The sequence below is a fragment of the Myotis brandtii genome, unplaced genomic scaffold (genome assembly GCF_000412655.1).
Source record: "Myotis brandtii unplaced genomic scaffold, ASM41265v1 scaffold129, whole genome shotgun sequence".
NCBI classification, from domain to species: Eukaryota; Metazoa; Chordata; class Mammalia; order Chiroptera; family Vespertilionidae; genus Myotis; species Myotis brandtii.
The window spans coordinates 143981-155879 of record NW_005354551.1 but is presented as its reverse complement, the minus strand read 5'-3'; the positions used below and the strand labels follow the sequence as shown (position 1 = coordinate 155879).

At 57.3% G+C, this 11899-nt stretch overlaps 1 protein-coding gene across 1 annotated transcript in view; it reads left to right on the top strand.

The window, feature by feature from the left end:
* Positions 1-1529: 1529 nt before the first annotated feature.
* EPHA8 (EPH receptor A8) overlaps positions 1530-11899 on the top strand; it is a 29202-nt gene continuing 18832 nt past the window's right edge. The window contains exons 1-2 of the mRNA XM_014534330.1: positions 1530-1590; positions 7624-8287. Of these exons, the coding sequence (XP_014389816.1) occupies positions 7690-8287 (598 nt within the window). The 5' untranslated portion in view covers positions 1530-1590; positions 7624-7689. The remainder of the gene's footprint in view (positions 1591-7623; positions 8288-11899) is intronic.

Here is an 11899-nt window from a genome sequence, read left to right as displayed (position 1 = left end):
TCCCTCCAGCCCTGATGAAAACTGCCGTGGCCAGAGCTGCCCGTGAAAGACACTCAGCGTCCCCCCCCCCCAGGGGACAGGAGGTAGGGCAGAGGGGGGCAGAGGGAGAAGAGCGGGGAGGGGCCGAGAAGGGTCTGAAAGAATTAGAACAAGCAGCCCTAAAATCCTATAGCTCTTCCTGAATCCGATAGAATCGACTTTTGACTTATCTTTGGATTATCTGAGCCCCCCCCACCCCGGCTGGTCTAGAATCTGCTGCAAATGTGTGTGTGTGTGTGGGGGGGTTTCCCAGGGGAGGGGAGGGCTGGAAAGCGGGGTCTGCAAGCAGCTGCCCTAGAGTCGGGGTATTCCAGGGGGAAGAGTCCAGGCAGGGGACATTCAGTCAGGTATCTGCTGTGCAGGGGCTGGCTGAGCGGCGTGGAGAAGGGGTGGGGAGGGTGGGGACATCCACAGGTCTCTTCCCCCCCCCTCCCCAAACTAGGCCCTGCTGGTCTGGGGGAAACTGCAGTGCGGCCCCCTCTCCCTCCCTCCAGGCAGCAGGAGAGAGCTGCCTGACCCAGTTTTCTTTCCATTGCCTGAGAGGGAGGGAGGGAGGCAGGCGGGAAGGCTGCTCTGCCTGCGCCCCTGGCGTGGGGCCGGGGAGGGGAGATCCATCCCCTGATCCTACCTGGCCTCTGGGGACCCCTCTCTGGTTCTGCAAGCCCTCGCTCCAGCCAGCCTGCTCCCATCAACTCCCCAGTTGGGTGGGGAGGGTGAAAGGAGAAAGAAAATCAGCAAACACAAGCATCCTCCCTCCAACATTTCCTGAGGACACTTGTCTCCATCTTTGAGGGGCAGGCATCGAGCTCTACAAATCTCAGGCAGCTCTACTGCCCTAAGTCCCTCTGCATTAATTGTGCACAGAGGACCTACTGGGTGCGGAGCATCTCCTGGGGGACACTGGTGATTATAAAGCTGGGCCAGTCCTCTGGGGGAGGTATGGCCTCACAGCATGAAGTTTGGTGGTAACTTTGAATGCCATTATGTCCCATGAATAGGCTAGGGTCATCTTTACAAATCCCTGTGAGACAGGAACCACTGTCACCCCATTTTACAGAGGAGGAAGCTGCGTCTCAGGGAGGGGAAGGGACTTGCTCAGGACACAGCTTCTAAGTGCCAGAGCCGGGGTTATGACCCAGGCCTCCAGCCTCCTGAGCCCGTCTCAGCCAGCCCACTGGCCCGCCAAGCGGGGCAGCTGGCACTTGGGGCAGCTTGTATTCTGGGAGTTCAGAAGACTGTGTTTTGGCTGAAGTGGTAGAAGAAGGCTTCAGGGAAGAGAGAACTTGAACTGAGCCTTGATGGACTGGGCAAGTCAGAAAGGACACATAGCTATGGAGCTGGCATGAGACTGACCAGCAAGGCCCTGTGTAAACACACACAGACATCGGTAAATGCAGGGCCTGGTGCATGGCTGGGTTGGGGGGTCTTGTGGCACTAGGGAAGGCGGTCCCAGGGGTCTGATGTGCTCTCGTCTCCTGTTTTGCAGTGAACTTGCTGGACACATCAACCATCTATGGGGACTGGGGCTGGCTCACGTATCCGGCTCACGGGGTAAGTGATGGGCAGTGGGGCAGAGAGCGGCTGTGACTCACAGAATCTAATCAGATAAATCAATAAGAAGCAGAGGCACAGAGAGGTGAAGGCACTTACCCAAGGACACACAGCAATGAGAGACAGAGCTGCTGATTTCTTAACAGTTTTGTGCGCACAGAGCCTTGGGAATAGAGAACCATCCCCGGTGCTGGGCAACTGGTGCTTCATGTCTGAGGCCCCAGATGTGGGATCCTCATGTCTGCATCCTGGGTCTGCAGACTCACGATGTGCCACAGCTGAGCCCAGGGTAGCCTAAGGCATGTCATTGTCGAGGAACAGGGCCAGGAAGGGCCCTATCCGGGGCTTTCACGGCTTCAGGATTGGTCCCCTCCCTCACAGCTGCCCTGCCCTCACCAGGGGCTGTCAGGAAACCTGCATTCCCTGCTTGCTTCTCTTTTCCACCAGCACCACCTGGCTGGCAGTGCCAGCCCCAGGCCTATCTGGCTCAGCCCATCATCTCCCTTTGGGTCAGTGGTCATGGTAACTCCAGGGACAAGGCTGCACTGCCCAGTCCCTCCACTTCTTTTATCCAAATCCCAGGAGGCGGGGCAGGAAAGCCAAAGCAAGCCATGAGTCTGGTAGGGTCCTGGCTCAGCTATCGACAAGCTGGGGCCCTGGGTCACCACCTCACCCCCCTGGGTCTGTTTCCCGTCTCTAGAAAGAGAGGAGCACGTGACGACCCCGTGGGCTTTGGTGACACATGATCTTAGACTGTGCCTGGCACCGGTGAGCCTTCCCTGAACGTATTGTCACCATCACTGTTATTAGTATACTAGAGGCCCAGTGCATGAAATTCGTGCACTGGTAGGATCCCTAGTGGCTGCTGGTTGCCGGCTGGAGCCTCCCTCCCTTCCCCCGGCTGGCCCCGCCCCCTGGTCGAACTCCTGGTTGAGGCGACAATTTTCATACTACGCTTTTATTATATAGAATAATATAGTTGTATCTCACATAAATTTCCTCCTACAAATGTGCTCAGAAACATACACACATGCACGCACACACGCACGCACACACGCATGCACATCCCTGCTTTAGACGTGAGCACATCATGTACCACAAGTTCTTTCGTGAACACTGGCTTCCGAGGCTCTGGGGACAGAGGGATAATTGTGTTAATAATAGTAATGATGATCATGACACCAGGAGTTCACATTTATGAAGGGGGTTATTTCTTTACTTTGAGGTAGGGTTTTCATCTGGGCCATTTGTGGCCTGTGGCCTGTGGCTGAGGTCAGAACTCCCCTTCTCTCCCGGGGTCCCAGGGAGCAGTAAGCTGAGTCGCTTCCTGTCCTCAGCCCTTGGGCACCAGGATTCAGGAGCTGGAGGGTTAGGCCTCGGGGCCCAAGAGCCAGTAGGGAACCCCTTCTGTGGCTGAGCAGGCCAGTCCTGCCTGAGACAAAGGCCGGGTCCTTGGGGTGTCCCTTTACCTCCCTGGGCCTCCGTCTCTCCCTGGGCCGTGCTCTCTGTGTGCCCCAATTGGCTGTCTCCTAGCGGGGAGGAGGGTGAACAAGGATCTTGGCTCTGCCAGGGCCAGGGGCTGGCCCATGAGGAGGGGAGTGCCTGGCTGTGGTCTGGGTCAGCATTTCCCCTGATGCCCCACAGCTAAGGGGGAGTGGGCCTGGCTCCAGGTTGGCTCTGGGTGTCTCTGTCCCCCTCAGATCTCAGGACTTGGTTTTGAGGGTAACGAGGAGTGGTGAGGATTTTAAGCAGGCGAGGAGCAGGACCTGGCTTGTGTAATTCTTTTGTTTGCAGGGTGCTGTAAAGTATGGCTCAGAGTCATCCCATTTCATTTGGGACTTAGAACAAATAATAACTTATATCCAATAGCTCTTAACAATCTACAGATGTTATCTCATTTAATCCCCACTCCCAATCCTGCAAGCAGGTACAGCCACCCCATTTTACAGATGAGGACGCTGAGGCTCAGTGCACTGGGAGATCATTGCTCATCATCAGACAGGTTCTAAGTTGTGGAGAGCGGCTACAGTGTTTGGACAGGTTCATGCCTCGGACTAATGAGAGTGCACGGTCCTCTCATGGCAAAGCCACGTGCAAGTCCCGACTTGGAGGGCAGAGCCCTCCCAGCACAATTATAGCCAGAGGCCATAGTTGTAAGCGTGACCCTATGGTCCGAACCTGTGGTCCCAGGTGGCTGAGTCATGTGGGCTTGATAGAGTTCAGGTGCATGTAATTGAGTAGATTCGAAACGCACGAGAATGTAGTAAACATCTTGACCACGCCCTTACTTTGCCTCATGGAATCTGGCTATAAAATAAAGACACGGCTTTCAGGCCGTGGCGCTGTCGCTAGCTCTCCATCAGAGAGGACAGCGTCCCACCCAGACCCAGCTTTCATTCTCTTGTCTGTCTTTTCTCAATCCTTCACCGCCCCCTCTCAGGCTCACCGAACCTGGCTGAGCTGGCTCGGCTCATATGGTGCCCAACGTGGGGCTGAGTATGCCATGGCTGTGCCGGCTCGCCACTCTAAGTGATGGACTGGAACTCATATCTCTGAGCCTGGAGCCCGAGTTGAGTCCCTTCTGCCCTCTTTGGTCTCTGCCCTCATTGTGAGGTTGGGAGGCAGCCCTGCATTGTCCCCTGAGTTGTGGACCAACTCCTGTCTCTATGGGGCTTGCCCAGGGAGAGAACAAGGCCAGAGGAGACCCCTGGCTTCCAGACTCGAGGCCTTGTACCCGAACTGGGCTACCAGGTGAACCTTGCCGATGCTGACATCCAGGGGGTCTAGGGAGGAGCTGGGATCTTTGGTTTAATACGCCTTCCAGGTGAGTGTCCTGCCAGCTGGGTGGGGAGCCTTTGGAGATGGTCCTTGAGGTTCCTTCCACCCCTCTGGTCCTGCAGCCCGTTAAACAGCCTGGTACAGGCTCACCCAGGACCGTCTCCAGCATCAGCAAAGTTATCAGATTATCAGGCAGACGGCTCAGCCTGAAGGCCGAGGTGCTGGGTCCCCATGAGCCAGTGCTCTGCTGCATCCAATCAGTGTGCCTCCGGCAAATCCTTTACCTCCCCCCAACCCCCATGTTTATAACGTGGGGACGGTAACACGGGCTCCGTGGAGTTGTCCTCAGTGAGATGATGCATGAAAAGGACAGTTTACCGGTAAGAGACCAGAAGCTCTGAGAGGTTAAGCATCTCCGTTAAGCTGGGGGGCGGGGGAGTCTGGCCCCAGAACCCATGCTTTTCTCCAGGCTGCCCCCTTCCCTTTGTGCCCCGCCCTCCACACACTAGGCTGGCTTCACCTCTGGTAAGTAACAGCTGCCTCAGAGGAGGGCACACATTCCTTTCCATTGTCTCACTGGGTCCTCCCCATCCCCCAGAGCGGATGGAATGGGCAGGCTGTAGCCACCCCATTCTACATACGGAGAGGAGACCCCGAGGCTCAGAGAGGGATGTGATGTACCCAGGGCTGCCCAGCTGGTTCACCGTGTTCCGTTCGGGGAGTGAGACCGAGTTCCAGAGCAATGGTGGGGGTTGAGGGAGGAGGGTGCCAGGGCTAGAGAGGCAGCTGGGGTGGGAGTGGCGCCCAGCCCGGGATGGGGTGCCCCAGGCGGAGAGCAGGACGGATTCCACCTTTTTGCCAGCCTCCAGGAATTCCTGCCACTCTGGGCACCGGCAGCAGCCCCGGGGCTGGCAGGGCCAGGTCAGGCCGTTGGCATCGGTGGGGCAGCTGGAACGGACTTGAATAGAGCTGATTAATTTGTCCCGGGCCCTGGCAGGAAACAGACAGGGAGCAGCTGGTTGGCTCTTTGGTGCTTTGTTAATTGTGACAGTGACTTTAACCCCAGATGTGACTGACACAGCGCTGCCTAGAGACCCCAGCTGCGGGGTGGGGTGCAGGGCAGGGGTCCTCTTGGGGTGGGGGGTGCAGGAAGCATGATCTCTTTCAGGTGAGGCTGGCACACGCTGGGCTTCCCCCCAGTGGTCCCCGGAGGCAGGCGCAGGCGGGCTGGGAAGATGCCCAGCGTGGTAGGGGCCCCAGTCCTCGGTGCCTCTCTCTGCCAGGCCCGTGCGGCACACTGTGCAGGCTTGCTCTCCATCCTCAGGCCTCGGAGAGGTGGGCCTGTCTGAGCTCCGTTTCACAGCTGTGGGTGCTGCGGGTCCAGACCACAGGGCTGGCCAAGATGCGGTGGAACAGAGGGGCTGTGTCAGGCAGGAAGGACGTGAGGTGCCCGTGGTCCTCGCTCTGCCTCTTGTGGGCAGTTCAGAACCCCACGGCTTCTCAGGGCACCACGAGGAGTGGTGGAGGTGGTGGTGGCTTTTACCTTTTGTCCCCCTTTTCCTCTCACTCTATTTCTTTTTTTTTTTTCTGTTACACATGACTTTCAATATCGTCTTATATTAGTTGCAGGTGTACCGCACAGTGGTTAGACATTTACACAATCGTAACCCCCATAAGTCCAGAACCCACCTGGCGCCATACACGGTCATCACAGCAGTATTGACTGTGTCCCCTATGCTGTTCCCTGCGTCCGGCACTATTTCGTGATTACCGATTGAAACTTCTGTGCCCATTAAACTGTGACTCCCCACTGCCTTCCCCAGCCCCTGGCACCCCCGTTCTGCTTCCTGTCTCTCTGAATCTGGTCTGAGTGCCTCGTGGAAGTGGAGTCATGCCGCAGTTGTCCTTTTGTGTCGGGTTTATCTCATTCTGTGCGATGTCCTGGGGGTCCCCCATGCTGCAGCCTGTGTCTGCAGGTTGAATACTGCCCCCGTGTGTGGATGGGACACATTCTGGGTGTCCATTCATCCATCGATGGACACGTGATTCCACCTTCTGGCTGCTGTGAATGCGGGTGTGCGGATACCTGTCTGAGTCCCTGCCTTTATTTCATTAGCGTGTTCACCCTGAAGTGGAATTGCTGGACCATATGGTGATTCTGTGTTTAGTTTTCTGAGGAGCCACCATACTGTTTCGCACGGTGCCTGCCTGTACCATTGTACATTCCCACCAGCAACAGTCCAGGGCTTCCGTCTCTCCACATCCTCACCAAAACTGGTTTTTTGCTGTTGTTTTGATCATAACTCAGGGGTGTAAAGTGGAACCGCATTGTGCTTTTGAGTCACACTTCCCGACTGGTTAGTGATGCTGAGTATCTTTCCACGTGCTACGTAGCCGTCTGTATATCTTCTTCAGAGAAATGTCCATTCAGGGCCTTTGCCCTTTTTTAAATTGGGCTGCTTGTGTTTTTGATATTGAGTTGTCGGAGTTCATTACAGATTCTGGATATTAATTCCTTATCAGAGACATGATTTGCAGATGTTTTCTCCCATCCACTGTTGCCGTTTCACTCCGTTGGTAGTGTCTGGTGTGGTCAGCGATGCCTGGCCAGCACCTGGCACAGAAGCAGTCACAGTCCACTTTCCCGAATCCTGGCACCTGTGAGTGGACCAGGCCGGCCTGGGAGCCCCCAGCCCTGTGTGGGGGGCTGAGGGACCATCACGAGCAGCAGGGCCACGTCCATCCATCAGTCACTGAACTAGCGCCAGACCAGAGGGCGCTGCTGCAGGATGTGAGGTGGGGTCCGTGCATTAGAAAGATTCCTCTGGGAGCTGCTGTGGAAACTGGCCTGTGGGCTCGCTGACTTCCCCCCGGCGGGCCCCCGCACTCTGGGAGGGATAGGAGTGGCCACAGAGAGACGAGGCCGGAGCGGTGCCGCCTTGGTCTCGGATCCAGTCCTGGCTCCATCATTCACTAGTTACGCGACCTCAGGCACGGGGCTCATATGTCTGAGCCTCTGTTTGCCCATCTGTAAACAGGCCATACGTAACCCCTCCCAGAAGGAGTGGCACTCTGTCCCCACATCTCTAGGTGCCTGGTGTCTAGCAGCTGTGACAGCCGCCAGACAAGGTCAGCTCCTCCAGGCTGGAGAATGCCCCCACTTCTTCCCCAGGACCCCCCAGCACGATGCATGGGGCAGGTGGCGGGGGGACTGTCAGACTCCCATTTCAGCGGGCTGTGCTCTTTCTGCCGCAGTGGGACTCCATCAACGAGGTGGACGAGTCCTTCCGGCCCATCCACACGTACCAGGTGTGCAACGTCATGAGCCCCAACCAGAACAACTGGCTGCGCACCAGCTGGGTGCCCCGCGATGGCGCCCGGCGCGTCTACGCCGAGATCAAGTTCACCCTGCGAGACTGCAACAGCATGCCCGGCGTGCTGGGCACCTGCAAGGAGACCTTCAACCTCTACTACCTGGAGTCGGACCGCGACCTGGGCGCCAGCACGCAAGAGAGCCAGTTCCTCAAGATCGACACCATCGCGGCCGACGAGAGCTTCACGGGCGCCGACCTGGGTGTGCGGCGCCTCAAGCTCAACACGGAGGTGCGCGGCGTGGGCCCGCTCAGCAAGCGCGGCTTCTACCTGGCCTTCCAGGACATCGGGGCCTGCCTCGCCATCCTGTCCCTCCGCATCTACTACAAGAAGTGCCCCACCATGGTGCGCAACCTGGCTGCCTTCTCGGAGGCGGTGACGGGGGCAGACTCTTCCTCGCTGGTGGAGGTGCGGGGCCAGTGCGTGCGGCACTCAGAGGAGCGGGACACACCCAAGATGTACTGCAGCGCCGAGGGCGAGTGGCTGGTGCCCATCGGCAAGTGCGTGTGCAGCGCCGGCTACGAGGAGCGGCAGGATGCCTGTGTGGGTGAGCGCGCCCCGTGTGGGTTGGCTGGCAGGTGGGCTCAGGCGGGGAAGGCTGCCAGGGTGTGTGTGTGGTGGGGAAGGGCGCACCACAATCAGCAGGTGTCTGGGTGGTGCACACAGCACCTGGGATAGTGGGTGAACCTCCCGTGTTTCTGGGTCAACAAATGCACCGGCCATCTGTGTGTGGTGGGGGGCAAGGAGGGAAACACACTACAGCCAGGCGGTACCCTCTGTGGCATGTGGAGAGGTAACCCTACAGGACCCTGTGTGGTTGGGGTACTCCTGGGTGCACCCCTGTGCTAGGGAACAATGCGGTGAGCTGACTTAGGTCGGCGTTGTTCTAAGCACCTTTCACGTACTAACTTATCCCATCACACCGCCGCCTATGAAACAAAAACGACTATCGTACTGGTTTTGTAGACGAGGAGATGCACAGAGAGGCAAAGTGACTTGACCCAAGGTCACACAGCTGGGAAGGGACAGAGCTGTGATGTGAACCCAGAAGTCTGGCTCTAAAGTCCGTGCTCAAAACCACTAAACTGCTAGTCTGTGGGGTGGAGGGAGGTGGCACCAGGCCTGTGAATGGGTGCCGTGCGGGGCCATTGTGAAGGTCTGCGGGCAGGGACACCAGGGAGAGCTGTCCAGGTGGGGCATGTCACAGGGGCACCTGCTGTGCTCAGGGGGATCTTACTAAGGGCCTTGGGAGAGGACAGCTGAGGGCACCTGGGTCATGAACTAGCGTGTCAGGGGGATCTTACTAAGGGCCTTGGGAGAGGACAGCCGAGGTGCTTGTGAAGGAGGACAGCTGAGGGCACCTGGGTCATGAACTAGTGTGACACCTGCCCCCACAGGGGTACTGCTGGGGTTCCCATGTCAGGGACCAGGAGCAGGGCCGACCTCAAGCTGTGTGTGTGTGTGTGTGTGTGTGTGTGTGCACACGCACACGTGTGTGTGGTCAGCAGACCCCCACGTGGCACAGTGCAGCCGAGCATCCCACGAGCCCAGGAGCACTGGGAGAGCAGGTGTGGACAGACAGCTGGTACCCCAGCTGGTACTGGTCTCAGCCTGGTTGCCCTCTGCCCTTCCTTGGCCTCCCCGGGGGCTGGACACATGGCAGCTCAGCCACTCAGCACAGTGAAGCCTGCTGTGGGGACCAAGGTCATTCTCTGGGACCAGGATCGTCCATCCAGCTACCAGTTCCTTTCCCGCCCCTCTCTGGGGCTCTCTGGTTTCCTTAAAAATCCTTCTTCACACTCCCAACTGCTACGAGTCTTCACTGCTCCCGGACCCTGGACTCAAAGCACCTTCTGTGACATTTGCCTGTTTCCGGGTTTGTTCTACCCTCTGTGGCCTAGTGCACCGGGCTCCCCAGGTCCCCAGCCTCTCCTGGTCCCTGTCACAGACATCCCTGTATTTCTCAGCTCCCGGCTGGGTAATAATAATAATAACAGGGCTCTCTGGTTTCCTTAAAAATCCTTCTTCACACTCGCAACTGCTACGAGTCTTCACTGCTCCTGGACCCTAGACTCAAAGCGCCTTCTGTGACATTTGCCTGTTTCGGGGTTTGTTCTATCTACCCTCTGTGGCCTAGTGCACAGGGCTCCCCAGGTCCCCAGCCTCTCCTGGTCCCTGTCACAGACATCCCTGTTGCCTTGACAGCTTGCAAGGGGATTCCTCAGCCATCAGTTCATTTGCTCATTGTAGCAAGGCAGGTATTATAATTCCATTTTATAGATGGGAAAACTGAGGCTCAGACGGTCGGGTCACCTACTGAGGTCTCACAGCTGGTGAGAGGTGGAGCTGGGACCTAGTCTGTCTTGCTCTGAGCCAGGGATAGGCGTCTAACCTATCGCTGGCCCACCCCAACTGCTTTTCTCAGCAGAGCTGGCTTCCAACACCCCCTCCTTCTGTAGGGATAATAAAGTCCTTTAGAGACAATTTTTTGAGCATTTGCCATGTGCCAGGCACTTAGTGATTCTTACACATCATGTTAGCTACTCATTCTGTGGAGCATCTAACTGTGTCCCAGGCCCCAGGGATATAGACACAGGGAGTCCCCGCCTTCAGGGAGTTCACGCAGTTTCTCATCCTTACGATAGTTCCCGAAGCTAAGTATTATGTTCCCATCTTACAGATGCGAGACATTGAGCCCCTCAACTTCAGTCACACAGGAGGGATCGGATGCCAGGTGTCTCACTCCAGAGCCCTGAACTGCTTCCTGTGTCCTCGAAGCCCCGCCTCCCTCCTCCCCGGGTAACACTCAGACAGTAACTGGCTCACCGGCAGGTGGACATCTGTCAGCCGCTGCCCCCAGCTCTGGGTCTATCCAGCCCCCAAGCACACACAAGCCCCTTGCTTGTCCTGTGTGCGCTGAGATGCGCTCGCCCGTAGGAGGGAGTCCGGTCCTCCTGACGTCAGGGTTGGGGCCTTGCTCAGAGGAACTGCTCCGGCCTTCTTAGACAGAGGCGGGAAGAGGAGCCCAGAGAGGGACTGTGTCTTGCCCAAGGTCCCACAGCATGTCAGGGGCAGGGCTCTTGGTGGAAACCCCAAAACCTGAGCAGCGGAACCTCCCAGGGCCGGGGGAGGCCAAGGCCGCACCCATTTCCTGGCGCTGCTGGTGCGGCAATAAAAAATAAAGAGAAGGCAAAGCAGGGCCAGGGAATTGCAGCAAATTTTGAATTTTACATTTAAATCACAATACACATGATGATGCCAGTTGCAAGGTAATTATAGGTTTTATAGAAAATATTAACTCACGGTACCCTGCAGGCAGCGAGGTTTCGGGACAGAATGCCGGTTTTAAGTCGCACAAGGAGAGAGGGTTTCTGATCGTCCTGTGGGTGGGCTTCTGGGATTGTCCGCGGAACCTCCTTGAGGAAGCAGCACAGGCCCAGCACTGAGGCCCACGGAAGGGAGGCGGCTGTGTCCCCCTTCCCCACCCCCTCCTTGGTGGGTAGCCTGACCGTGCGGAGATGGGGACCAATAAGAAGCTGGGAACAGATGGGGGTGCATTTCCTGGGCTGTGCTTGACTTCACCCAGGAGAAGGAACCTAGCTGGTCACAGCACTGTTTGGAGGCCTGAGACCCACAGAAGAATATCAGAGCCATAAGGAGCGAATGCAGCTTACCAGTGAGGAAATGGAGGCCCAGAGAGGTGAAGTGACTGGCCCCAGGGCACACAGCCAGGGGTGGTGGACTGAATCAGCTCCCTGACCAGGAAGCTCCCCAGGCCTCACAGTTCCTGACACAGTGACCTCCCCCACACCTGGCGCTCTCCCCTCCCACCCCTGCCCCAGACAGGGGAGGATCTCCGAGAGTATCACCCGGGGAGCAGCAGCCCAGCCTGAAGTCCCAGTTCCGTCCTTCCTGTCACCTGGACACCGACTATAAATCACCCTCCACCGCCCTAATCATCTTTCTATAAATACCGGAGTCTCATTTCAGAGGGGGAGCATGAACGCCGAGCTCTCTTGCCTCCTGACTGTGTTTAAAATCTGATTTAGAATTAATTTCCTTTGGTCGTCCACCGGCGGACACCTTATTTGTCAAATCTCAAGCTCTTAGCGGGGGAGAAGAGAGAGGTGGCCGGGGCCTCGGGCAGCTGCTGGCCTGA